The sequence below is a fragment of the Ursus arctos genome, unplaced genomic scaffold, assembly GCF_023065955.2.
Source record: "Ursus arctos isolate Adak ecotype North America unplaced genomic scaffold, UrsArc2.0 scaffold_32, whole genome shotgun sequence".
NCBI classification, from domain to species: domain Eukaryota; kingdom Metazoa; phylum Chordata; class Mammalia; order Carnivora; family Ursidae; genus Ursus; species Ursus arctos.
This window is the reverse complement of record NW_026623008.1, coordinates 5321738-5334120: the sequence shown is the minus strand read 5'-3', so window position 1 is coordinate 5334120 and position 12383 is coordinate 5321738. Positions and strand designations below refer to the sequence as shown.

Genomic DNA, 12383 nt, shown 5'->3' with positions numbered 1-12383 from the left:
TGGGGATAGTAAGTGTTGATGAGCGGAGAATGGAGACTTGTTTCGCAGACGTGTTTGAGGAGCGCATTATACATGCAGGTGGGATTGTCAGGTGGGGGTGACTGGATCTCTCAGCCCGGGACATGGGGGAGAGGCCAGGGATGGAGATATGGCTGACATTTGGGAGAGGCCAGAGTCCCTATGGCGTTTACAGTCATGGGTGAAATGGTGTCAACATGAGAATGCAGATAGAAAAGGGCCAAAGGCCAAGACTGAGGGAGAGGGGAGGCACGGAGATTGAGAGGCCACGCAGAGAACCAAGCGAAGAATAAGGAGCCACAGATGGGTTGAAAGAAAAGCAGAAGAATGCTGGGTCATTGAAGCTAGATAAAATATTTCAAGGACAGAGCTATTAACTGTATCAAATGCTGGTGATACGCAGAGCAAGACAAGGGCAGAGAAATTTCTGTGGCGCTTCACCAAGATGATGACCTTGGTTAAAGATGTCTCAGCAGAGTTGGCTGAAGGAAAAGTTCAATGTGAGGCAGTGATCACGGGGAGCTGTGGGAAGGGAGTTGGCTGCGTGGGGCTGTAGACAAATGTTTGTTTGCCCAAGGGAGGGATGTGGGGACCACGACTGGGGTCTGATGGGGTGATCCAACAGGGAGGGAGAGAGGATGAAGCAGGAGGAAGAGCTGCAGACAACAGGCAATTGCTGGAGGGAGGGCTTCCATTAGGCTCGGGTCCAGAGCCTGGGCCAAAGGCAGGCACTTGTGTTAACAGGGGATTGGCCATGGTCTTGACGGTATAAAGACAAGTGGAAGATTTTGAAATGCACTTAGCTTGCTACTTAAAGGATGAGAAAAAATATCAATTATTTTCTAATAATTATGCCATAATTGGCTTATTTAGTAAATTGTGGCTTTACAGATTGAATTTTCTGCTAGTATGAAAAGCGGCTCAGTTGTAAATAAGGATGCTATTTTTTTTAAGATTTTATTTTTAAGTCATCTCTGTACCCAACGTGGGGCTCAAACTCACCACCCTGAGAGCAAGAGTCCCACGCTCCACCGACTGAGCCAGCCAGGCGCCCCCAAGAACGCTATTTTTAAATGCACTAAGCAGTCAATTTTAAACAAACAATCCTCACGCAAAACCAATAAAAAAAATTACCATACTTAAAAAAAATGTTCTGTTAGTGATGCAAATATAGAATGATCATGTAGGGTGCACAACTCATCCGAAAATACTTACGAGTCAAGGGGAATCTGCCTCATTCTTTGACCGAAATTGTCATCAGGACGCCAATGTTCACAAACATCACATTTCTCCTTCCGGTGACATGTGTTTCCTGCCACCTCTGAGGTTAGGCAGGGTCACGTGACTTGCTTTGGCCAGTAAAATGTGAGCAGAGATAAGAACCCCACTTCCAAACGGAAGCTTTCCGAGCCAGCGCACAATTCCTGATGTTCCCTTCCTGCCACAGTGATAACCCGAAACAAATGTTTACAGGAAGTCCCCCCCTGAGGGACTGACGATAGAACCTTCCTGTTGCCTGGCATTGGACATGAGGCATGATCAAGGAAATAACTTCAAGCCATTGAGATTTGGGGAATGTTTATTAGGTAGCGTTCCAGCCCGTTCTGAGTGATCTGTATGGCGACTAAAAATACCAACAAGTCCAGTGGACTTGTCTGGCGTTGGATACTGGTTGGATGGTAATGCCATTTTCTGGAACAGACACTATTAACGGTAGGAAGAGGAGCATGTGGCAGGGGAATGCTTAATTCTGTTTGGTCCATGCTGAGTTTGAGAGGCTTGTGTCCACTGGGTCAGGAATCATCAGTACGTTAATGATTAGAGACGAGGGAATAGGTAAGATTGACCAGGGAGAGGGAGAAGAACGGAAAGAGAAGTTGGCTGAGGACCCAGTTGGCCAAAGAATCCTGACGTTTACAGGAGAGGCAGAAAAGAGCCCGTTATGGTAGATTTTCCTTCAAAAGCTTGAAAATGGCACCAAAATTTACATAGATCTCATTATATTAAGGTCCTGAACAAATTCCACTGTGCACAATTCAACTGAGAGTGTTCTGCCAGGATACATGGCACGCCAGACAAGAAAGAGGCAACCATCTACCCAAGGTCAAGGCAGTGGGAAGAAGTCAACCTCTTTTCTCCCAGATTTATATAGGAAACTGGTGTTTTATTGTAACCATAAGCAAAGGCTACTTCCACCCGTATTTTATTGTTCCTAGTGGTGGTAGATTAAGAGGGGAAGTGTATTCAGGGGGAAGGATACGCAGAATCAAACTGAGAGCCATGTTTGGAGAAGTACCTTGACCATCCACGTCACCTTCCCTGCGTGCCACGTAGGCAGCTCCCTATTCTACCAGATACAGGGCCAGGACTGCATGTCACTCTTTTAAGAGCATATATTTAAGAAACTCAAAAGCCAGATCCTAAGCATTCTGGTAATCGTGAGAAAGCCAGCCCCCCACTTCCCCAAGGGGAAGGGTTTGCTTGGGTTCCCTAGGCTATGGGGAAATGCTGGGGACTAAGCAATGAGTCCTCGGGAAGGAGACTGGGGAGAAGGAAGAGAAAGTGGAGTTTGGGGTTTCTAAGTGGGAGGTAAAGGCAGCAGCAAGGACGGCCCTTTTTAAGACTTGGACCATGCACAGCTCTTCTTCCACAAGCAACACAGATACCGGAATTAGTTTATAAACAGTTTATTCAGTTCATTATAGTGGGTGAGCTCCCAGCTAAATGCACAGATACAAGCGAGGTGCCCCTGGGTTAATGCAGGAGCCAGACGGCTACGTGGGACTGGGCACGAGGCAAGGAGGGAGCACCAAGGTTTCAGAGTCAGACCCGGCTAGCGCCCCCGAGTGGCCGGGGTGGGGGGCTCACGGCCCGCCCCACACTGACGGCTGCTCCCTTCTCACAGCTGGGTGCCCTGCAGGGCATGTCTTCACCATGAGGCCAGGGGAACAGATATTAAAGGGAGCCCGTGTCCTGGTGTCCCTCAACTGTTGTTGCTTTGTAAGTCACATGCTAGCACGTGAACAAGAATTTTAGAACTCTCCAGTAACCACGGGCCAGAGCGGTAACACCACCGCAGCTCTCCCTCAGCGCCCCCCACCCCCTCACCCCCGCCTGTCTGCATGCCTACCTGAACTCCCATCCTTAGGCCACCGCCCTGATGGTCCAAGTCTCACACACACAAGTCCCTCAGGTGACAAAGCTACTTCCAAAGCAGCATCTTGTGCAGACAGCCCATGACGTCGAAGAAAGAAAGTGTCTCTGGTTAGCTATCCCCTGGGAAGAATCATCCGCCCCTGACCAATGCCCAACTGAAAGCATAATTTAGAAGACAGATTTAGGAAGTGGAATACAGATAAAAATAGGAAACAAACTCCCGGAGGCTATCGTCTGTGGGGTCTGGGCCAGTTAACGACCAGTTCATAGACGGTCTCACTTGAAGGCTGCAGAACTGTTGCTCACACAATTAGCAGAGACCTAGTGGGGTGCACGGCTGACCATCTGCCAACTGCTGGGTAGAACTCAGTCTCTACGGATGACATGGTCAGAGTCCCGCTTAAACCTTCTCCCACCCCTGGGAGAAATGCTGAATCGGAGGGGGAGCCGCACCGCCTACCGCACTCCAAAGGCAAGAAAGGCCTGCTAGGGTGTAGAGGGGTCACGCACAATATTATCATTTTAATTCTGAAGGGCACCTTAAGTTCCATTTGTCACTTTTTTGAATTTATCTGTCAGGAACCAACTTCAGGACACTGTACTGGCATTCAACTTTTTGGCAAAATAGAAACTTTGGTCATAGCCACAGTTCTATAAAAATGTTTTAAAGAGGCTATTACTTCTGATTAAAATAATATTTTTAGCAAGTGATACAAAAACAGTCACAAGAAAGCAAACATCTTCATATCTAATGTAAGAGCAACAACTCTTCCTCCACATCTTATTTTAAATACAGCGCAAGAGTCAGTAGTGCTTATAAACAGTAGAGAGTTCTCTTAGAGGGAATCTGAGAAATAGCAAAATAAGGCATAACCTGTTATCGTTACAGATTTGCGTTAGGCAGTAGTGTTCTTTCTGGAAGGCACAAACTGGAGATCTGATCACCGAAAGGTTTAGAATGTGGTTCTGAGGATGTCATAGGACAGGGATGGCTAACTTGGAACAAATTCCCGTAAGTGGCATTCATGGCAATTCATCCGACAACATCACTTCGAGGTGACGACCCTCGGGAACTTAAGAGATCCTCTCCATCAGCCGCACGTCAAGTCTGGAGTGCTCATGACATGACAAAGGCACGTTTCCTAGAAATTAAACTTTACCGTAACGAACAGAAAAGAATCAGTTTAGACAGAACAGTAGGCGAGCTCGAGAATTTAGCAGGTTCTAAGTCAAACGTCTTGAAGAGGTTTCCTGAACAGCAGGCCGGGGCTGCACGGGTTCTTCACGGGGAAACATTCCACACTAGCGAGCGGGGGAGACACAAGAAGCAGAGGAAACAGCGGTCAGTCTCTCCCTGAAGCCCGGGTCAACACTGAAGGCCGCAGGCTGAACGCGCAATTCAGTCTGGCCGACTTCTCACCAGGGGCCCCTCTGCACTTCGTAGAGGGCTTGAGGGCACTGTCAAGGGAAGGGACGGGGCGAACTGCTTTTGCAAATGGTTCCCAGGCCCTGGGCTACAAACGGCAACGGCCTGTTCCAGGATCACGTACGGTAGCAGCGGTAATAACGCCAGTCATCCCGCTTCAGCGCGCACGCGCGTCTGCATGGGTTCGTCTACTCCTCCGGCCACGACTACCACTATGCGCCGGGTACCGCCCCACACGCTCTTTATCTATTGGGCAGTGGTGTCCTCACAGCAAACATATGGGGGTACTATTATCAACCCCACTTTACAAGGGAAGAAACTGAGGATCAAGGATGTTAATCTGCTTGCCCAAGGCCACGCAGCCGGACGGGAACGGAGCCACGGTGGATAACAGGGAGTCACGCTTTTAATCAACAGACGATACTGTTTCTTGTAAAAGGAAATATCAGATGAAAACGTACTCAGTGAAAACAGATGCGTCAGTGGAAATGAATACATTTTCTCTAACTTCAAAGGACCAATGTTTATATTTAAAAAACCCTTGGATTTTAGTGAAATAACACTCAAATATGTAAAACATTTACTGAAGAAAACGAAAATCTTTGGATAAACTAAGAGTTCTGCGGGAACTTCTATTCTGAGTTCTTGTATGTGGAATCAGCTGCGCCCAGACCGAGAAGACCTGAACGATGAGTTTAGGCCAGGGACACTCACCGATGATGATGATGATGATGACGACCACGACGACAATCCCTATCGCCCACATCTGTGACAAAACACAGACCGTTTCACATTTCCAAGCAGAGATCGTGTGCTCACCGGAAAGTACAATATTCTAGTCACTGACCGAGACGTTAAGGTGCACTACAATCTGAAACAATTCCTAATTTGTAAAGCCTAAATTTACTGTTCTCAATTACGGCATGCGGTCATTTATCTGCTTTTTAGAAGATGGTCAAATGACTTGTGGTCCGTGGAAAGGCATTCGCTTGTGTATACGAGCTCCTCACACAAGGAAGGGCTACTAAGCCGTCCTGTGCGTCAGAAAGTGTCCCCGATACCAGTAAGGGGGCAAGACACACTCGGGCTGCGGCAGACGCAGACCCGCTTCGGGATACGCAGCTGGAGGGCTGCTTCCGCACGTCTGTGGAGCCCACTGGCTTTCAGCCCACCGGCCCCCCCATCCTGTGACGCTGGAGCCCCAGTCACGGAATCACAGGCCAGCGGACCGCCACGCCCAGCCCTCTCCTGCCAGGCTGTGCTCGGGGCCTTGGGCTGAGGTCTGTGACCGACTTCGGACATTCCTGTTCTACACGCTTCCAAGGTCAGCCACGGCTCATGGAGCATTCCTGGCTGAGGGGACGGGGAAAGGGGCATGGATGCAGTCAGCGCTTTAGACTCAAAGTCGATCCAGATTGCCCCGGAGGGGACGTCACACTCATCTCCCACACCTGCAGCCTCGGCTGGCCCTCTTGGGAATACAGAGAGTGACTTCATGTAAAAACCAGCTAAAAGAAAATTACCTTGCAATTCTTCCACCAATATTTTCTCTTCAACTTGGCAGCACTTGTTTCAAACTGGGACGCTCCCGCCTGCAGCGCGTCTGCACGATCGTCTAACTCCGAGAGCTTCTGATCTCTTTCCAACACCTTATCCACATTGACTCTCATGATGTCCACCACCTGAAGGAACACGGTCAACACCAGGTCACGCAGAAAGGAAGGGGAGAACACGCAGAACTCTCAGCGAAGTAAATGGGCACCTTTTCTTTCAGGACAGCACTTTATTACCTGGAGCCATACTTCCATTTAAAAAGGAGGGAGCGGGGAGTGCCTCGCGCTTCCATGATGAAAACACTCAGCAAACGAGAAATAGAAGAACACTTCTCTAACGTGATAAAGGACAGTGATGGAAAAGCCCACAACTAACATCCATGCTCAGTGGTGACAGATGGAGAGTTTCTCCCTAAGATCAAGACAAGCAGGGGTGCCCACTTTCACTAATGCTGTTCAACACTGTACTGGAAGTTCTGGCCAGAGCAACCGGGCAAGGAAAAGAATAAAAGACATCCACACTGGAAAGAAAGAAGTAAAACGATCTCTATGTGCAGATGATTCCATATATGGAAAATGCCAATAAACACATTCAGTGAAGGTTCGGGGTACAAGACCACCACCCAGAAATCAGACTGTTTCTATACAAGATAAATGAAAAGGAAATTAAAAAAATAATTCCATATACAGTAGCATCCAAAAGAATAAAATACCTAGGGGATAAATTGAACGAAGGAGGCCAAAGATTTGTGCACTGAAAACTACAAGACACTGCTGAAAGAAATGAAAGACCTAATTAAATGGGAAGACATTCCATGTTCATAGATGGGAACCCTTCCTGTTATTAAGATGGCAAGACGCCTCAAGCACTGTACAGATATACAGATTCGACAATCTCTATTAAAATTCCACTGTCGTTCTCCCCCTACCATCCCCTCCTGGAAACAGAAAAGCCAATCCTTAAATTTTTATGGAATTGCAAGGGGCCTGAATAGCCAAAACAATACTGAAAAAGAAAATGTTGGAGGACTAAGATCTTCCAATTTCAAAACCTTACGACAAAGCTCCAGTAAACAAAGCAGCGTGATTCTAGCATAAGGACAGACATACAGACTGGGGATCCAGAAATGAACTCAAACATCTATGGCCAACTGATTTTTGACAAGGCTGTCAAGATCACTCAGTGAGGAGAAGGATGGTCTCTTCAGCAAACGGTGCTAGGAGAACTGCACAGCCATATGCAAAAGAATGAAGCTGGACCCTTACACCTCCCCCTATATATAAAAATTAACTCAAAATGGATCAATGCCCTAAGCATAGAGCTGAAAACTATAAAACTCTCAGAAGAAAACATAAGAGCAAATCTTTCTAACTTCTGATTTGGCCATGGATTTGACACCAAATCAAGAACAACAGAAGAAAAAATAAATTGAACTTTTTAAAAATTAAAACCCTTTGTGCATCAAAAGACATTATCAAGGATGCGAAAAAAAAATCTCCAGAATGGAAGAAACTTTTTGCCAATCAGTTACCTAAGAAGGGTTTAACATCCAGAATACATATATATTAAGAACTCTTACACCCCAAAACAAAGAGAGAAACTACCCAATTAAAAGCCAGTAGACTTGAATTGACATTTCTACAAAGAAAGCATATGATCAACGAGCACATGAACCTAATTCGACACCACTGGTCAGTAGAGAAACGCAAACCAAAACCACTCTGAATCCTATTCACTACGGAGGACCGCTCCCCTCAGGGACAACAGAAACTAACAAGGGTTGGTGAGGATGTGGAGAAGCAGGAGGCCCCGGACGCTGCTGGAGGGAATGTGGACACGTCTGGCAGTTCCTCAAAAAGTGAAACACACCAATGACCACGTAATCCAGCACTCCTGCTTCTAGGTGCGTATCCAGGAGAGATAAAAACACGTCCACACAGAAATCTGGCCAGGCAGGCGCGCAGAAGCATTATTCACGACAGCCAAAAGGTGGAAACTCAGAAATCCCCTCCACAGATGAACAGAAAAACGAATCATGTACACACACACCGTGGAACACCACTCAGCCACAAAAAGAAAGGAGGTACTGACAGATGCTACGACGTGGATGGCCATCGGCAACATCATGCTGCGGGAAAGAAGCCAAACACGGAAGGCCACACGGTGCACGACCCCCTTTACAGGACACAGCCAGATCGGGCAAACCCACAGACACAAAGCCGACTGCAGGTCGCCAGGAATGGGAGAAAAGGGGAACCGGAAGTGGTGATGACACGCGTCCAGACTGTTCTTCGGGGGGAGGCAAAAGTAGTCAAATTAGACAGAGGTAATGGCTGCACAACATTATGAATATACTGAACACCACTGGTTAATAGTTACTTGTATGTTATGTAAACTTTACCTCAATTAAAAAAAACCCAACAACCTCTCCTTAAAATTCCTTTGGTTAAGAAAAAAGACCCAGTTTGCTTTTGTAAGTACACAAAAGTTTCATCCAGGGTGGACTTAGAATGGGTTTCTTACCATGGAAATGTAAAATTTTCAGAATTCAGTTCATAAACAAAACCATGAGACCAAAATATGACCAAATGATTTAATAATGCAATCTAACCTAAGTTTAACTCTGCTTTTTATTTTTTTAGAAGATTTTATTCATTTATTTGAGTGAGAGAGCGAGCGAGCCCGAGAGGGAGGAGGAGGGGCAGAGGGAGAAGCAGACTCCCCACCGAGCGGGGAGCCGGACGTGGGACTTGATCCTGGGTCTCCAGGATCATGACCTGAGCTGAAGGCAGACGTTTAACCGACTGAGCCACCTAGGCACCCCTAACTCTGTTTTTTTTTTTTTTTTTTTTAAGATTTTATTTATTTATTTGACAGAGATAGAGACAGCCAGCGAGAGAGGGAACACAAGCAGGGGGAGTGGGAGAGGAAGAAGCAGGCTCATAGCGGAGAAGCCTGATGTGGGGCTCGATCCCATAACGCCGGGATCACGCACTGAGCCGAAGGCAGACGCTTAACCGCTGTGCCACCCAGGTGCCCCCTAACTCTGCTTTTTAAAGCAGCTAAGTGCAAAAGACCAAGATGTCTTTGTTGGACACTGACAGCTCTTCAGGCTACAGAATGCTAGTCTGAACGTCTCAGTTTTCATTGTGGGTCTGCATATACAAAGCAGAACAAAAGATGCCGTGAGGGCCCTCTAACTCAAGAATTCCACAAATATCGATTTGTTGGGCTAGAGCAGCTGGCCAGCGTCTGACTTCTGTACATGAATGGGTGACAGTTGGAACTGAGTTCTAGAGGCTTCCTCAAGCCTGGTAACCAGAACGTCAGGTTACTGTAAGAAGCGTTCTGATGAAAAATCTGGTTGGAGGGATTGGTCTTGGCTTTAACAATCTAGACATCTAATCCTTAAAACTCTATTACCTTATTTTATAAAGTGGGTTTTTTTTCTTTTCCTTTTTTTTTTTTTTAATTGTGGCAAACTATATCTTATAAAGTAGTTCTTGGAGGAATGGTCTCAGAAGTATTTGTGGTTCAGAACAAGATCTGGTCATGGGAACACAAGCATGACACCTGGAGACCGACTTCTCAGAAGCTTAGCTCATCTGTCACATTTATGGAACAAAATTTCCTTTATACTCTTGCTTTTATGATACTTTTTCTAAAAAGCATTCTTTCCCGAGTGTTTCCATGTTGGTTTAAAATTCACTGTTTCCAGCGTCTGCGAGCAATACCTCATCCACTTGAGTCTGAGTCTGCTGAAGTCTGCGGCTGCTGCCAGAGGCGGCACTTGGACCTGCAGGTGCGCCTGTAGACCTGAAACGCGGAAAGGCACAAGCATGAGGGAATTCTGATTCCAAATACATTTCTGTAAGTATGAAGACATTATTCCAAGACCTCGCTGTTAGAAGTTTTATAACTAAAGCAGAAAAAGAAATCCTTCCTACAGCAATGAGCAAAGGTTCTAATGACATTTCTTCTAACTCCTCTATAATTTCCAAGATTCATCTGTATGTGAAAAGTGACAGAGTCTAAAGTGAAGGTTTAATAAGCTCTACTCTGCATCGCTGAAGCACCTGATCTTAACACCAGGGATCCTAAGAGAGGAAAACTTTATCTTCTAAGTTTTTATTGTTTAAAGGCACACATCTACTTAAATGCACTCAGTACTCTTCTGATCTCTCATTGTGGCAAGACTCGTTTCCACAGTTATGAACAATTACAGAATGCCACTTTTCCAGTACGGAGAAATATATTCATTTACAGAAACAGGGTCAGGAACATCAAGATGCAGGGAGGAGAGGTGCTGTGAGTGGAAAAGGTGAGATGAAGCAGTGCTCCCTCTCTTAAAAGGTACTCCTCTTTTCAAATCCTCACTGAATGCCTATTTCTCCCCAGGCAGATCTTCCTTGACCACCTGTGGCTCTGAAGCCCTTATTGCTTCCATTACTTGGTTGGCCACGCTTTGATTAAGCACACACCCATGCACACCAGTTGACCCTTGAACAAGGTGGGGTTTGGGGCGCCGACCCCTTTCCCCTCCCCACAACTGAAAATCTGCATGTAACTTTTGACTCCTCCAAAAACGTGAACTACCAATAGCCTACTGTTGACCGAGGCCTTACCAATAACATAAACAGTCAATTTACACAGTTTGTATGTTATATGTATTACACACTGTGTTCTTACAATAAAGTAAGCTAGAGAAAAAATGTTAAGAAAATAAAAAGACAAAATAATTTACAGTACTGTACTGTATTTATCAGAAAAACCCCACGTGTAATAGGACCTGCACAGTTCAAACCCACGTTGTTCAAGGGGCATCTGTAATGTCTTGCCTTCCCTAAGAGATCACAGACTCCTGTGTCTAAGAGGTCTCTTCCCTGTATCCAAGACAACACCTACCATGTGTCTTGCATACAACAGCTACTGATGCTGCCACTGATTCCAGTTCTATTATACCTACCATTTGTCAAAGACCAGGGATGTAGCAGATCCCATGCCTGCCCTTGCACTTTTTTATTCTCTGATAGGTTAACAGTGAAGGACCATGTACTGGCACATTTTCTCCAAGCATGTTCTCATTTAATTCTTATAACTCTTTGAAGGGGGTACTACTATTAACCCCATTTTATAAAAGCATAAAGTGGGGTTTAGAAAGTCAACACAGCTGGTTGCAGTGGAGCCTGTCTGTAGACCAGGTCCCACAGGATCCCACGGATCTAGACCTTAACCACTGTGATTTCAGGGCAGAGCGGCCTCAGCAGGTACACTCCAGAGGGGTGATCCCAGCTCCTAGAAGGAACCCAGGGAAAGCACCCATTCCTTCCTCCTCTACAGGTGAGCGATGAACAGGCGGGAGGGGACAGAGGGTCCTTGTGACTCTTGACAGTTTTCTCTGAATGTGACCACCGGAAACTCCCATGTTTTTAAGAGCCACTACAAGACGGCTTCTGCTTAAAGAGGGAAGGTCCACAGCTCTGCTCGAGTCCACTCTGACCACTGGTGCCTCTGTACACAGGACTGAGGTCCTTTCCCTTGCAACTTCCGGAGCCCAGCCCAGCACCAGGCCGCGAACAGGCGCTCCAGGTCTAGGGCAGAGGCCACCGCTCCTCTCCGGAGCCTCGGGCCGGGATTAGGGAAAGGGGAGAAGGGGTGGAATCCAGGTAGAGGCAGGGGAGGGAGGGGGCGTTTCCAAGCTCCGGGAAGCCCCCGCCCGCCCCGCCTCTTCCGCGATCGCCCGACCGCCGCGGGCTGCGGGCTGCGCGGCGGGGCTGGCTCGGCCCGCCTGCAGCCCGCACCCTCGGGACCGCCGCCCACCCCTGGGCCTCGGGAGCCACCGCGCAGGCCCGCGTCCGAGCGGCTGCCGGGGGGAACCGAGGCGGGGGAGGGTCCCAGCCGCGGGCCACCGTCCCCCGGAATCCGAGGCCGCCCCGCGTCTCGCCGCGTCACTCACATTTTGGCGGCGGCGGGCGACGGTCAACAGAGCGGCGCAGCGGGACCGAAGGCCGGGAGCTGGGCGGGGCGGTGGCGCGGGACAGATGACGTTGCCGGGCGCGGCCGCGAAGGGGCGCGCCGGAAAGGGGCGGGGTGTCGGGGGGCGTGGCCAGCCGAGATTGCTGGGCGGTCCGGCGCGAGCTAACTGCGCCGGGCGGTGCACCTGGCTCTGTCGCGCTGGGCACGCTCTGCCCGTCGCCGCCCTTGCGACGCTGGGGTGCGCATTAGGCAC

General features: G+C 48.0%; 2 protein-coding genes across 3 annotated transcripts in view; both read right to left on the bottom strand.

The window, feature by feature from the left end:
- Window positions 1-3256, bottom strand: part of PER3 (period circadian regulator 3) — a 37121-nt gene extending 33865 nt beyond the window's left edge. The window contains 1 exon segment of the mRNA XM_057305502.1: window positions 3225-3256. Within this exon segment, the coding sequence (XP_057161485.1) occupies window positions 3225-3256 (32 nt within the window).
- VAMP3 (vesicle associated membrane protein 3) lies at window positions 2690-12228 on the bottom strand. Of its 2 annotated transcripts, XM_026519935.4 has the most exons (5): window positions 12111-12228; window positions 9889-9970; window positions 6124-6282; window positions 5315-5366; window positions 2690-4476 (listed from the first exon to the last, which is right to left on the bottom strand). In XM_026519935.4, coding segments are annotated over exons 1-5 (315 nt in total). In that variant the 5' UTR covers window positions 12113-12228; the 3' UTR covers window positions 2690-4456. The 2 variants fall into 2 exon arrangements, with proteins under 2 accessions (XP_026375720.1, XP_057161282.1); XM_057305299.1 differs by having other exon boundaries at window positions 2690-5366.
- Window positions 12229-12383: the final 155 nt, after the last annotated feature.

Bases quoted from the DNA above. Each gene is read 5' to 3' on its own strand.
- VAMP3 (XM_057305299.1), bottom strand. The intron at 6,283-9,888 runs GTATTGCTCGCA...GTGTTCCTTCAG, and splicing joins CTCAGACTCAAGTGGATGAG to GTGGTGGACATCATGAGAGT. The intron at 5,367-6,123 runs GTAATTTTCTTT...GTTTTGTCACAG, and splicing joins ATTGGTGGAAGAATTGCAAG to ATGTGGGCGATAGGGATTGT.